The sequence below is a fragment of the Ctenocephalides felis genome, unplaced genomic scaffold, assembly GCF_003426905.1.
Source record: "Ctenocephalides felis isolate EL2017-DRISC unplaced genomic scaffold, ASM342690v1 CF-g0.4_SCAFFOLD_01886, whole genome shotgun sequence".
Lineage (NCBI taxonomy): Eukaryota > Metazoa > Arthropoda > Insecta > Siphonaptera > Pulicidae > Ctenocephalides > Ctenocephalides felis.
The window spans coordinates 20597344-20612824 of NW_020538040.1; the positions used below are offsets into that span (position 1 = coordinate 20597344).

Below are 15481 nucleotides of genomic sequence, written 5' to 3' on the forward strand. Positions count from 1 at the left end.
GAAATGAATAGTGCTGTAATTGGCAATATAGTGGCAGCATCACAAAATCCCCAAAACAATGAAAACTGATTTACGCTTTTCCAGCGTAGGTAGATATGATGCACTCGTGTTGGGTATTTTAGTGTAGAAATTCAAAATAATCGATTTTGGTTTTTATTTTCAAAGGTTAACTATTTAGTACGAGAGTTTTTTTTAAATAAAATTATTCTCGGAGATCGAGCTGTTTAACCATAATCTTCTCATGTTTCCTTCATATTGCGAAACTTTAAACACGTTTTTCTCAAAACTGTCTTTTTCAATATGATACCAACGATTTCTGGACTTCTACTGAACCGATTCAAAAGAAATGTTTAGAGAACCTTTATGAACTTCTCTCGAGCATATACTAACTCCATCATATACTAATTCCATCACCAATTATCAATTTTTACTATTTTTTAAAAATTCGAGAAACTCAAAACAGTGGTAAAAAATGGTTCTTTTTTCGAACAGTCGTCATTTTGCCAAAAAAAATTTTTAACTTCTTCCAAGTATATTTCATTGCGACATGATTCTAGATTTTCTTTTCATTTCGGATTACTAAAAGAGTTGCATTCGTGGGCATGGTCACGTGTCTTTTTGAGAACCCCCACTTCAACAACTGCAATTTTTAAAATGTTTAACTTTTTTGCTTTTTTTATACATAATCTTGTGACGTTGATAAATAAATTATAAACTAGTGGTGTATGGCATCGTGCCTTAACGCAAATTGCTGGGCAAAAAAGGCAAAAAAATTAAAAAAAAAAGATTAAATATGTTTTAAACTTTGAAAAAATTAGATTTCTGAGAAATTCTAAATTTTTGAAAAAAAAACTTAAAAAAAAAACTTGGAAAAATGTTTTTTAGTCGAGAATGTTTTGAAAATTTTGAACTTTTTTTCCAAAGCAATCGCTGCTTTAGCTGCATAGAGACGCAATCTCGAAGCGCGTAAGCGTCACGTCGCAGTCTAAGGGACAAACGATGTTACGAAACCTATAGAAATGTAAACAAAATTGATACACATTATTAAAATCTCATCAAATCTTGTTCTTCATCTTGTCAATACAAGTTGTCAATATTAAAATCGGACGCTCCGTTCTCTTTAGAACTGAGTTACCGTTTTTGGCACTTTTTGCCCTAAATCTTCGAAACGGGTAGACCTGCCTTCGCCAAAAACTAATCAGCACTTCTTATCAATAGGAATCGAATAATTGAAATCGGTTGAACCGTGTTCCCGAAATCGTCGACGAAAATTTGTATCCGCACACACACACATGCATTCATTTTTCTAACAAAATGGTATGCCAAAATGTTCAGAAACCTCTAAAACGTAAGGATATATAAAAATTTTCACATTTTAGATTTTTTTGCGATTACTATAACTTGCCCTACGGGAATTTTTTTATTGTTTATTTATTGACTTTGTATGCACGTATATTAGTCATCATACATTTTATAATTAATCTTTACACTTTTATTTTATTTGCTTGTATATAATTGTATAGTGCACCATATATTCTTTTCTTCGTCAATAATATTATAAAATTGGTTGAAGAGTTGAAAATTTATAGTAAAAAAATGATTGCCTTTTTACGATAATTTAAAATTCCTTTGAACTAGAATACAGCCTTAATAATAAATTTAATTTATTATGATAAACTTTTAATCTGAGATCTAATTTATAGAACATATGAAACATGTTATTCAATCTGTGCATGTGCAATCCTCATATTGGCTCAAAATGGTAGTATTACACAACACAGGATCACAAAATAAAAAAAGTTATCTGGATGTGCAATATATGTTTTCCAATGTCCAATTTCCAAAATTCCAATAAACACGAATCTGAAGTTAAAATAAAAATAAAACGATAAAATCTCCGGCCAAGAAAATTTTCGACGTGATAATTAAGATCATATAATTTCTGTCGTCTGAACCTTTTCTTTCTAAATGACCTGTGCAAGGGATTTCCGCAACACATACCTATTGAGTATTTTTTGTAGCTTCCAGGAGTAATTCGCAAACATATTTCTATTTTTATTTGCATCATATAAATTCAAATATGTTTGCAAATTATCTAGGGGCATTGGGGAGTAAATATGTTAGCAAATTACTGCTGAAAAATACTCAACAGATAAAAAAAGGCGTTGCAAAAATCCGTTGGACAAGCCATAAAAGAGCCATATTTTTTATTTTGTGGACCCGTGATATTTTCATGAATGCCCGCAATAATATGAAACAATATTTTTCCTGCAGCTGTATGCAATGGGAAAAATATTTATGTTAAAATTATATTTTTTAATGATAATGATTAATGATATTTGATAATGATGAATGATTTGTTATGATGAAATAATTATATCTAATCAAATAAAAAATATTTTCATACCAAAATTCTTATTATTGTATTATTCAAATCAAATGAAAATGATTGAGACAATACATGACTATTGTGCGACACATGCAAAGAAACTTGTAATTTATCCAGATATGATTTATGAAAATTTAACCATATTGAATATAATTTTATAATAATAATAGATAGAGCTGTTGAGTTGTTTCAGTCAGTCAGAGCAGCATTCTTGTAATTCGGAGACCCCAAAACAAGATGCTCAGCAACGCTCCATGGTTTATGACCAACCATATGTTCTGCAAGGATCTGAGGATACTTACAGTGGTGGAGGTCATAAGAAGCAAAAGCAGAAGCAGAAGTTTAAGTTTTCAGAAAAACTTGAATGCAGATATTAATCCAGGAATACAATCATTTAGTCAAAAGAAGAAGATTAAAAGGAATTAATTTTTCTGTTCCATGTGGAATTTATGTATATACATTATTATTGTTATAGGTTTAATTATTATTATTGATTTTTGTATTATAATTATTGTTATTTTAATTATTTATTAATTTTTATTATTATTTTAATTATTTATTATTATTATTTTAATTATTATTATTATTATTTTAATTAGGGATCGTTCAAGTATTACGTAAGCAGATTTATTACAATTATTTACCCCCCCCCCATCCTCCGTGTCAGCAAAAGTAAGCAAAGCTCTTACCCCCCACCCCCACGCTTACGTGAACATTTTGCAATTAATGTAAAAAAATAAAAATACTACCTATGAATACTACCTAATCATCATCCAGACTCCCCTGTCCCCCATGTCAACCCAAAATAAGCAAATCAACAAACCCCCGCCCCCCCTATAATGCTTACGTAATACTTGAACTGCCCCTTATTTATTATTATTACTTTAATTATTCAATATTATTATTAATATTTTTTAAGGCTTATTTGGTAAGTTAAATCGTTATTAATGATATATATTTTTTAAATACACCTATCCCTCGTTTTACATGGAAGATAAGTTCCATAAAAAAAACGCATAACTCGAAAAATTCACTTTTATATCGAAAAAAAAACCGCTGTAAAAAGTCCTTTTTGTCAATTTTTAATATTATGAGTAACGAATACATTGAATGAAAAATAAATATCTACATATATCAAACACATTTAATAAATTATGAGAATATTAATTAATAAACAAAAAACTATTTTAAATATTTTTTGTGGTACATAATATATATAGGGTATGCCATCTAACATTTTTCATTTTCATTTTTTTTCAACGCTCAGCCGAGACTTTTTTCTTCATTTTTTAATAAAATTATTATAATCAATATTAAATGAATTAATTTCATTATTAACTGAAAGGATTGTACTTCCAAATAAAAAATAAATTTTAGAAAATATTCAGTAGTTTGTAAAAAAAAATATTTGGCGGACCCTATATAATCTTTAGGGGGCGACCATTAATCACGTGAGCGAGTTTTTAAGCATTTTTGGAACCCCCTCTCCCTTGGTGATACATGGTGATATTCAAAATTATCCCCCCTCCCTCTCCAAACTTCACGTAAAAAACTAACATTTTTCAATTTTTTTTGAGAATGTTTTTAATAACGACCTGTTTTAAAAAATAGGAAATAAATACACGTGATATCTTACTATACCCCTCCCCCCACGTGATATTTCGTGATTTTTTGCCAAACCCCCCCTCATAAAAAAAACCTCACATGATTAATGACGCCCCCTATATTTGAATTCTAATATTTGATTTTCATATTTTGCCACTGTGAAACTGATTTTTTTATAAATTATTTACTTTGTATATAATCATTTATTTTAAATAATTAATGATATTTAAACACTAATTAAAAATAAAGTATAAAAACAATGATGCACTTTGTTTTGGTATTTCAAACAAACTATCTTATACACACATAAAATTTAGTTTTGATCATGAAACGGCGATTTTCCATTTTATCTACATATTTCCATCATAGACATATTTTACTGAGAATTCGTAACAGTAACATGCATCATGAAAATGTTATTCTAGATAAAAGCAATTTATAAATTAGTGTTTATTCTAGTAAAATAATAAGTTTCGTTATTTTTTTTTTCGAAAACCGTGTAAAAAGAGGGATAGGTATGAGTGAATTTTTAATGTGTTTATTTAAAATAATAAAATAATAAATGAGTGAATGATTAATGATTAATAAAAAAGACGTATGTGTCGGCAGAGTAAAGGAAATACCCTTTTTTACACTGAAATAGTAAAAAAGAATATATGAATATACAAATATATAATATAAAGCAACAAAAATAAAATAAGTTATAAATATAAATTATCCTATAATATCGTTTAACATTGTAAATATAATTTCGCGTTTTACTTCTATCATCAAAATTTAATAAACATAAAAAAAATGATTACAAATTATCTATCATTAACGGATTACTTTAGATAATAATAATGACTTTGTACAAAAAATCATTAGATATGAAACGTTAAACATGTTTGTAGCATATAGAAATCTTTATTAGCAATGCTTCTGATATTGCACTAAATAATTAAATAAAAAAAAAAAATTTATTATCGTAAAAGTGCTACTCTTATGTTGAAATTAGCACATTTTGTAAGTAAATTTAGAAAAAAGAGATCTTTGATGTTACTATTTAAATTCGTTGTTGCTAGCAGTCTCTAATATAACAACGAAAATTTTGTAAAAAAATTCTAACATTCATTTTTTTTTTGTTTTAAAAGATGTCATGAATCAGTTATTTATAAATATGTTAAAATAAAATTTATAGGAAAAATTATATAATTATAATATAACAATAATAAATCACGTGACGTTTAATTCCAATTCTCATACATGATCTATCCCATATTGTGGTTAAGAATAAATACAAAACGTATGAATTGTTTATTTTAATATGATTTCAATTATATGAGTTAAAATATGTAAAATTGTTGATTATTGTTATATTGCTAAATATAAAAATTTATATTTTTGTGTAATTTATGTATTTTAAGACTTAAATAGAATAATAATAATATAAAAAATAGATATAAATACACAAATATTTAAGGAAAACCAATTGGAATTATTCGGATATTATGTATTTCAATATATTCACTACTTTTTAAACTATCCTTTACCTACGATTGAGTGTAAATTTATTAAAACAATTACAATTTAAACAAATCCTTCAAACGGTTAAAACACGCAGTTGTAAAAGTGAAACCTGTTATGATTTTTTATATTTGAACGATCAAGTGTTGTGTCGCAACATGTAACATTTCCCTAAATATTTTCAAAGCGTATTTATAGATTTGTGAGACAAGTCGAAAAAGTGCAATTTTAAAAATCGTAAAATCCATATAAATAACACAATAATGTTGTCAAGCTTTTTAGTGTTTAGTGTTGTTAAAATGCATGCGTGCGTAGGTATACACACAACACACTACACTAACAATAAGTACACAAACGAAATCGCGCATGCGCAGAAGCGCAGCTGATGGCGAACGCGCTTGCGAACGTTGCTATATACGAGACAATGTGTAAAGTGCGAAAACTTATGATTTTAATAATAAATATAACAAACACTCACCTCGTATCAATCACATATATTTTTCACGATTTTATGTCTTTACTTAATTCAAAAACTAGTCAATTTTTTCACAAAATTAACACAAACTCTTGCCTCTCTCACTACTGAATCCGTATTGATGGCGTATCGCTGTACGCTCGCTCGCGGACGCGGAAGCCATTTTGGACACAGGGACGAGCATTGGCGAAAATATCCGAACGGAAATATATGGGACGATCTCTTGATAATTAATTATAAATTAAATTCTAAATATTCAATTAAACGGACCATTGTACATTTGAAGGTTTTTTGACAAAGGCTCTGATGGACAGATTAAGGATTTTGCAAAACGTAGAAATCCAAACAAAAACAATTCGTCTTATTGAATATTACATAACTATTAATTAAATAATTAGTTCAAATCAATAACAATTTACTTATCACGAGTTCTTACATGCGTGTAAAGATTCAAATTGCAAAAGTTTTTAAAATGCACTCTCAATTGTGTTTTCTAAAACACAATGGTGATTAAATTTAAAAAATTGACTATGTATTAATAATAATTATAATAAATAATTATAATAAAAAACTAGTGGGGTGTATGGCATCGTGCCTTAAGGCAAATTGCTGGAACTTCCCGTACCGTAAAGAAATGATCGAGGAATATTAAATGTTTTAAAATAGATTATTATAAATATTGTCGAATATTTATAAGAATTATATAAACTAAATTGGAAAGTTGAAATTATTTGTTTAAAGTATATTAGAACAGAATTAAAATAAAAATCTGAATTATTTTCGATATACAAAATAAAAATTTTTTTGGAAAAAAAAAATTTTAAAGCAAATTTTTTTTTTCCAAAATCAATTATTTTGTTAAAACAAGCAGAAAGTTCTTTGAATAATATAAATCGGACGCTTAGTTCTCTCAAAAACTGTCATTTTCTGCACATTTAGCTCCGTATCTTCGAAATGGCTGGACCTGCCTTTGCCAAAAACTAATCACCCCTTCTCTCCGTCATTACAAATTGAATGCTTTTAGGATCATTTAAATCGGATGCTCCGATCTCTCAAAAACTCGATTTCAATTCTGCACTATTTGCTCCGTATCTCCTAATCGAATGGACCTGTCTTTGCCAAAAACTAATCAGCACATCGCCCTATCAATAGGAATCTATTGTTTTTTGAACCATTCAAATCGGTTGATCCGTGCACCCGAAAACGTGGACGAAAAATTGTATCCATACATACATACACACTCACACACACACACATCCTTTTTTCTGAGGTATGCCAAAATGTTCAGAAACCTTCAAAACGTCGAGAAATGTAAAAATTTTCAATTTCGATTTTCGGCCCATTACAATAACTTACTCTACGGAAAGTTAATAATTATTATATAAATATTTTTATCATTTTTATGTTCTTTATTACAATAAAAACTAATAATGAAATTCAGAACTTCAAAATCGTATGAGCTGATTGTGATGATCATCGATCATCAGAAATATCGATATTTCTTAACTACGTTTAGTACAAGGCAACCCAACGGTTGGCCTATTTTAACCTGATAGATTTTTAATATTAGAATTTCGTTAATACTGACTGATTATATATTTTTAATTTGATGTCGATAAAGGGCTATTTTACTCGTAAATATATTTTAAATGCACTACTGCTTGATATCAGGCTAACTTTGAGTTGCAAGCCTAAAGCTCTTAGGAATGATTGTGAGAAAACGATAATAACTTTTCAACAGAATAATTGTTTACTTAATAAGTTTTTTATACGCATAAAATATGAAATAAGTAATTAGTTATTAATAATATTTGCAAAATCAGAAACTATATGAATTTCGGACATGTAATAAGATAATTTGACAAAAAAGTGAAAACTATGCTCCTTTAGCAAAATTAATTAATTTTTAATTTGTAAATTAAGTGCAAAATATTATTTTTTTATAAAATTATTAAATAATTTTAATTATTTTTAGATTTGTTGCACCATCCAAATCATAGATAAAAGAAAAGTACATATAATAATCCTAATGGCATTTCTAATATTGTCAACGGTATTTCTTTTTGAATGATATAATATAACTTTTCGATTAAAAATTTGTGTACATAGCAATAACATAAAATATGAAATAAGTAAGCTGTAAACGAAGTGCAAGATATTATTTTTTATAAAATATTAAATAATTTTAATTATTAACTTCTCATCGGGAAAGTTATAGTAATCGCAAAAGAATCGAAAATGACAATTTTCATATACCTTTACGTTTCAAAGGTTTCTGAATATTTTGGCATACCTTAGAAAAAATGGATGTATGTGTGTGTGTATGTGTGTGTGTGCGGATACAAATTTTCGTCGACGATTTCGGGAACACCGATCAACCGATTTGAATAATTCAAAAAATATTCGATTCGTATTGATAAGGAGACGTGCTGATTAATTTTTGGCGAAGGCAGGTCTAGTCGTTCCGAAAATACGGGACAAAAAGTGCCCGTATTTTAATAATTCAAAAAACATTTTACTTGTATTGACAAGATGAAGAACTGACTAAATTTTTGGGAAGGCAGGTTCAGCCGTTATAGACTCTCAATAAAAATAAGTTAAAAAAATGTCATTTGGCGGTCAAAAATGTTTATTGGACATAACATTTTAATAATGTGTACACATCTTGTGTAATTTTTTTGGGGTTCCGTACCAAGATTTTTAATTACGATACGGGAAGTTCCAGTAAAAACCCCAATAGTTTTTATATTTGTTGCATTATCCAAATGGCATTTCTAATATTGCCAACGGTATTTTTTGAATGGGACGCGCATAAGTATTAATCATGATCGGCATTACAGAATTTTAGTTGAAAAGAAGTGTATTATGTATTTTTCTCCGTTCAAGTACTTTTACTTTTTATGATAATAATAAAAGTATGGATCGCTGTTTGCATTCAAATAATTCCGTTCGTTTGGTCCAAGCAAAACAAACAAAGCCACCACCTCTCCTCGCCACGCATCTCTCTCATTTGTTGCTCGTGCTTCTGTGTGTTTTGTGCCTCAACTCAAGTGACAATATTCTTATTTTCTGACGTTGGTAGCATTCTCGTGCGCCATTGTTAGTAGACGTTTGTTTTGCAATAATAATAATATTATTCGGATTACTTATTTTTAGATAGAATAAGTAAACAAGAAAACGCCTCATATGTTTTTGATATCTGTGTTATCGAGTGTTTTGTAAGAATCGACAATTAAGCAAACTTATTTTTTACACCGCAGATAGTATTAAAATTTAGCCTTATTGACAGCAAAATACTGACATTCTTGGAAAATGCTATGAATCAGATTTGTGATGTCATTGATCTGTAATGATATTTAGACGTAAACAATGTACAATTTCAAGTTCTACTTGTTAACAGAGAGTGATAAAATAAAAGTGAAGTAGAATTTAAGCACTGACCATAATGTAAGAAATCATTTATAATGCCGCCCCTATTAAGGAGTACATTTTCACATGATTTTTGGACTGTGGGTGTTCAAGATGGGGAGTCCGAATCCGTTGAGCTCAATGTGTGCATGCCCACGGGGGTGCTCATATTGCTCAATGTCAATAGAAATGCTACTCTACAAGAAGTCAAAGAGGTACAAATGACCGATGAAAATATTTATTCTAACTTTATTTACTTTTGTCTTATCGACATAATGCAACCAATGGTGAAATTTTATTCCTAATAATCATTTTATATTTGCCATTCTTACATTGACATCATTAATATTATATATGATTGTTTGAAAGATAATCTAGGGTACATAACATGTAAAAATACTTGTATAGCTTCTATTTGTTTATCAAAATGATAGCGGCTAAAATTGTAAAAATCAGTTCTGTAATACTTAAGTGTTATATAGCTTGATAAACAAATTACAACTATAATTACAATATTATCATTCAATGCATATTATTTTATATACAAATATAGTCAACAATAACATTGTAGAGTTGCAATATATATCTAGTAAAGAAATTTATGTTTATTATTATTTCAGGATTTATGGGAGGAAGCAGTGGGATATCCATTACACGCCATGTTGCACGATATGTCGATGTATGTTTTCTCCTGCCTTACGGCAATGGCCGAAACAGATGAGCTACTGGACGAAAATAAGAGATTGTGTGATGTTAGGCCATTTTGCTGTATTCTTAAAGTCATTGAGAAGAAAAATGACAAAGCTGATAAAAATTTAAATAGTGCCATTAGTAACTTAATTGGCAAAGGTATGGTAAATTTTTTTGGTATTATTAATGTAATTACTTAATATATAAATTATTAATTTAGAATATTTATATTTTAGGTTTACATGAATTTGATGCTTTAAAAAATATAGAAGTGAATGATTTTCGATGGAAAATGAGATTACTAGGTGAAGAAGTGACAAAAGGCCACCAGCAAAGAAGTTGGATTGATAGGTTACGTTATCAATTCCCTCCACGATTAGCTACTTCTGATAAAATTCCTCAAACAGTTTCATCTAGGTTAAGAGAAGGTTCTTTTGTTCTCCTGACAAAATTTGAAAATAATGAGGTCAGGTTTATTTGACTTCTGGATTTTGTGAATTACATTATAATTTAAAATTCATATTTTAATTTTGAATAATCATTTACAGATAAGTTTTACATTTAATGTTCCATATACAATCACACCACATCTATTACTGGTTTCTATATTAAACAAAAAAGCTATCACTATGAATACCAAGGGAGATCACCCAGCAGAATATATATTAAAAGTATGTTAATAAGAACTAATATCTGTATCTATATTTTTGAATATATATAATAGATTTAAAATCGTAACTCCTATATCAGCAATTAAATAATTCCTTTCTGTATAGGTTTGCGGCCAAGAAGAATATCTTATAGGAGATTATCCATTAGTTCAATTTATGTATATACAAGAAGCTTTAGCAAAAGGTGCTATTCCTACAATAGTAACTATGTCTGTACATAGTTTGCCATGTAAGGAGTTCAAAATTTTTTATAATTCTTAAAATATGACATATTATCATTTCTCCATATATGTTTTTAGTTGCCACAGATAATATATATGAGTGCCCAGATGATTTACGTTCTCGCTCTTCATCTTCTACTTTAACTCTTAGAAAGAAAAATAAACATGTATCAGCATGGTCAATTAAACAACCATTTCAAATAACGGTTTCAGCAATATGCAGACTGAACTGCGATAAAGATAAAGAGGTACAAATAAATTTTTATCAATATGCGATATGAAGTTTACTGGAATAACAATCTCAACTACATTTTTGGTGGACTTGTCAATTTAAAATAAATTACATGACAATTAAAAATTCATGATCCACAGGTGGCAATTCAGGTAGGAATGTTTCATGGTGGTAAATCTTTATGTGAACCTAAAAAGACTAGTACACGAATTGTAGAAACAGATGGGCCTGAAACAGGAACTTGTGAATGGGAGCAATCACTTAAGTTTGATCTTGAGGTAATCATTTAAAAAATGCAATGATTTATCATGTTCCTTCATATCTTAAAATAATCCGTACAAATAATATATTACCATTATCACTTTGTTGTTTTCAGGTACGAAATATACCAAGAATGGCCAAATTGTGTTTTGCAATTTTCGAAATTTCTAAGTCAGCCAAAGGTCTCCGTTCTAGGAGGTTAAAGGACACAAACAAGGTAATATACAATACAATTATATTTACCAACAAAATTTAACTTTAATTTCCCACTTCAGGAATTATATATGAACCCATTAGCATGGGCAAATACAATGGTTTATGATTACAAAAATCAGTTAAGATCAGGCCCAGTAACTTTGTACATGTGGACAGAAGCTGAAGATTCACAATCTGAAGACTTATTGAGACCACTACATACAGTTGCATCAAATCCTGATGTAGAACAATGTACAGCCTTAACTCTGTGCTTCCATACGTGAGTGTTAATCCTTCATTCGCCATACTGTTTTTATAAAGTATACTTGAAAAAGATTTTTTGCACAGATATTCAAAAGAGAATACTGTGATGTATCCAACTATGGATGCTGCTTATCGGTATGCAGAAACAATGCAACAAGATGAGACTCGTTTAGCTCGAGATCCAGCTGATGTCAGTTCTGACAAATTAGAGCATTTAAAAGTTATGGCACAAGGAGATCCATTTCAAGATATGCATGAGCAGGATAGAAAAGACATTTGGGAACTGAGGTATTTTTTAAATTTGTATTTCTAAAATACAATGGAATGTTTACACTTTAAATAGATATCAATTCATTTCATGCATAAATTTGCACATATGGGGTTAATCTATTCAACACTTCAAGCCAGGCTGCGCCATCAATATCCACAAATTCATATTAAACAAATTGTATAATTATGTAAATGTCCCAAAAAACTAATTTCAGACGATACTGCCAATTGCATGTACCAGGTTTACTTCCACGTTTATTACATTGTGTTGAATGGAATGATCATCGAGATGTTGCAGAAGTTGGCTTATTGTTACACATGTGGCCAAAATTACCTGCAGTGCGAGCACTTGAATTATTGGATTATGCTTATGCAGATCAAGCTGTTAGAAAATATGCTGTGCAATGTTTGCAGGACATGAGGTATGAAATCATTAAAAAATATGATTGCGTGATTAAATTATTTAAATTGCTTTGCTTTGCTAGTATATACAAAATGCATTTCTATATGATTTTGATTAGAAAACAGTATAAATTTAGAGGTTTACAAAATTTTGTCTTCAATATTTTATGAGATTGAATTCAATGAATAACAGAGAAATAAATTAAAGACTATAAACTTTATAAAAAGAAAATTGTAAATAATATTATTCAATTTTCAGCGATGAAGAACTTTCTTTATATCTTTTGCAATTAGTGCAAGCCCTGAAACATGAAGCATACTTATACTGTGATTTAGTGGAATTTCTTTTAAGAAGAGCACTATTTAACCAAATGATTGGTCATTATTTATTTTGGCATCTCAGGTAATAAATAACTCAATATTTTCATTGATCTGTATGAAAAAGTCATATATTGTACATATATATCAGGTCTGAGATGCGTATGCCCACTGTATCAATAAGATTTGGATTGATTTTGGAAGCTTATTGCCGGGGAAGTCAGGAGCATATACCAATTTTGCAGAAACAAATGTTATGCCTTGATAAATTCAAAGGAATTAGTGATATTGCCAAGTTAGGCTCTAAAGATAAGGCTCGCATAGCTATTCAAGAATATCTTAATGCAACACATGTCTCTGAAGGTGTGAGAAATGTACTGAGTCCACTAAACCCAAAATATCGATGTAGAAGTGTAATGTAAGTTAAAAATAATATCAATATCATAATCAAAATATTATTTTTAAATACATAGAAAGTTGAAATTAAAACACTTTATTTAAGATCAAGTAAATGTCGGGTTATGGATTCAAAAATGCGGCCTCTTTGGTTAGTTTTTGAAAATTCTGACTGTTATGGTGACGAAATAAATGTGATACTTAAATTTGGAGATGATCTGCGCCAGGATATGTTAACCCTGCAAATGTTAAGGATAATGGATAAATTATGGAAGCAGGAGGGATATGATTTCAGGTAGATCTGGGATATAAATTTTGATTAAAAATTATATTAGGTTGGCAACTAAGCAAATGTAGATTTATTAGATTATCAAAGACATGTTTTTGTGGAACTAAATAACTTTAGACTGTAAGGTAATGTCCATTTTGATCAATGACTTTTTGTCATCTTTCAAGCAGCATCATTATCTGACTTTCATAAAACTTCTGGGGTTTATTATCTAAAAACTGAATTCAAAATTCAGTTGAAACCATCTAAAAGTGAAAGCCACACTTACTTAGTTGTCAACATAATTCTATAAATAACGATGTTGATGTAATATTGATGGAATTTGTTGTTATAGAATGAATCCTTACGGGTGTATCAGTATGGATCATCGAGTTGGCATGATAGAAGTTGTTTTGAATGCTGAAACAATAGCAAATATACAGAAAGAAAAAGGAATGTTTTCAGCTACATCCGCATTTAAGAAAGGATCTTTACTCGGTAAAATATTTTTGATATAGCCATCACATTTTTGTGTATATATATATATATATATATATATATATATATATATTTTATTAAGTAGTCATTTTTACGCTTACATAAATAAAACTGTAAGACTTTAAATATTTATTATTACTAATAAATGTTTTGTACATAGATTGGCTGAAAGATCACAATACAACAGAGGAATCTTTAAATAAAGCAATAGAAGATTTCACCTTAAGTTGTGCTGGGTACTGTGTTGCAACTTATGTTTTAGGTGTTGCAGATAGGCATTCTGATAACATTATGGTTAAGAAAACTGGACAGGTATTTAAAATAAGTTACTGTGACAACATAATAACATAATAATCATTCACTTTGCAACTAAATAAGTAATGTTCTTGTAGCTGTTTCATATCGATTTTGGTCATATTCTTGGACACTTCAAGGAAAAATTTGGATTTCGGCGCGAAAGAGTGCCTTTTGTTCTCACACATGATTTTGTGCATGTAATTAATAAAGGTCAAACATATAAAGGCCAAACAAAAGAAGCTTTGGAATTTCAAATATTCCAAAAGCATTGTGAGACTGTAAGTGTGCAATGTATTTATTTAATATATTGCAAATAATTACCTTAAAGCAATAAATATTAATAATTTCAGGCATTTTTAATATTGCGGAGACATGGTTCGTTAATAATTTCATTGTTCGCAATGATGATATCTACAGGATTGCCTGAATTATCTTGTGAAAAAGATTTAAATTACTTACGAGATACTTTGGTTAGTATTTTTGCTTATAAGATTACTTACAATTGGTTGAAATAGGAATAAGCTTATCAAAACCAAGTATGATTGTATTTAAGTTGAAATTAATATTATTTTCTAGGTACTGGATTTGTCAGAGGCAGATGCCCAGGCGCATTTCCGTTCAAAATTTGAAGAAGCTTTAGGGAATTCATGGAAAACGTCTTTGAACTGGGCCACTCACAATTGGTCAAAAAATAACAAACAATAATATATGTATCATTAGAATATAATTTTTGTGATACAATTTTGTAAAAAATGTGATGGAACTGTATATAGAATGTTGAATGCAAAAGAGGTTTATGCATATCAGAAAGGTTTAAAATTACATGTAGTGTTCTATAAGAACATTGTGCATTAGTTAAAATAGTTTCTCAGGTAAAAAATAATTCTTTATAGTTCTATTTGTATTTATGATAATGTTTGTATCGTTCTGAAAGATTTTGTAATATTAAATTATTGACAAACTTTATTTTATATATAAAACTTTTCTGATCATCGGCTTCTTCATTTTGTATGTGAGGAGAGAATCTTACTTATTGTTATATTAAAATATTTATGTATTTTATTTATTATCTACCATGAAATGAAATAACTATTAGTTTGTAAGAAGTATCACAA

At 28.9% G+C, this 15481-nt stretch overlaps 2 protein-coding genes across 2 annotated transcripts in view; one reads left to right on the top strand and one right to left on the bottom strand.

Moving 5' to 3' along the window:
* Positions 1–6091, bottom strand: part of LOC113377276 (probable RNA methyltransferase bin3) — a 58531-nt gene extending 52440 nt beyond the window's left edge. Inside the window, exon 1 of the mRNA XM_026617533.1 lies at positions 5979–6091. The gene's annotated coding sequence lies outside the window, so the exon portion shown is untranslated. The remainder of the gene's footprint in view (positions 1–5978) is intronic.
* A 2978-nt stretch (positions 6092–9069) lies between these two features.
* On the top strand, positions 9070–15240 carry LOC113376446 (phosphatidylinositol 4,5-bisphosphate 3-kinase catalytic subunit delta isoform). Its single transcript, XM_026616358.1, has 19 exons — positions 9070–9598; positions 10004–10232; positions 10310–10539; positions 10622–10744; positions 10850–10973; positions 11044–11213; positions 11338–11475; positions 11574–11675; positions 11734–11933; positions 12002–12205; positions 12403–12609; positions 12849–12992; positions 13059–13325; positions 13410–13598; positions 13927–14069; positions 14230–14381; positions 14462–14644; positions 14717–14836; positions 14943–15240. Exons 1-19 carry the CDS (start codon positions 9440–9442, stop codon positions 15069–15071), a joined length of 3213 nt encoding a protein of 1070 aa, XP_026472143.1. The 5' UTR covers positions 9070–9439; the 3' UTR covers positions 15072–15240.
* Positions 15241–15481: the final 241 nt, after the last annotated feature.

Bases quoted from the DNA above. Each gene is read 5' to 3' on its own strand.
- LOC113376446 (XM_026616358.1), top strand. From the start codon at position 9,440: ATGCCGCCCCTATTAAGGAGTACATTTTCACATGATTTTTGGACTGTG. The intron at 10,974-11,043 runs GTAAGGAGTTCA...ATATGTTTTTAG, and splicing joins GTCTGTACATAGTTTGCCAT to TTGCCACAGATAATATATAT. The intron at 11,476-11,573 runs GTAATCATTTAA...TGTTGTTTTCAG, and splicing joins CACTTAAGTTTGATCTTGAG to GTACGAAATATACCAAGAAT.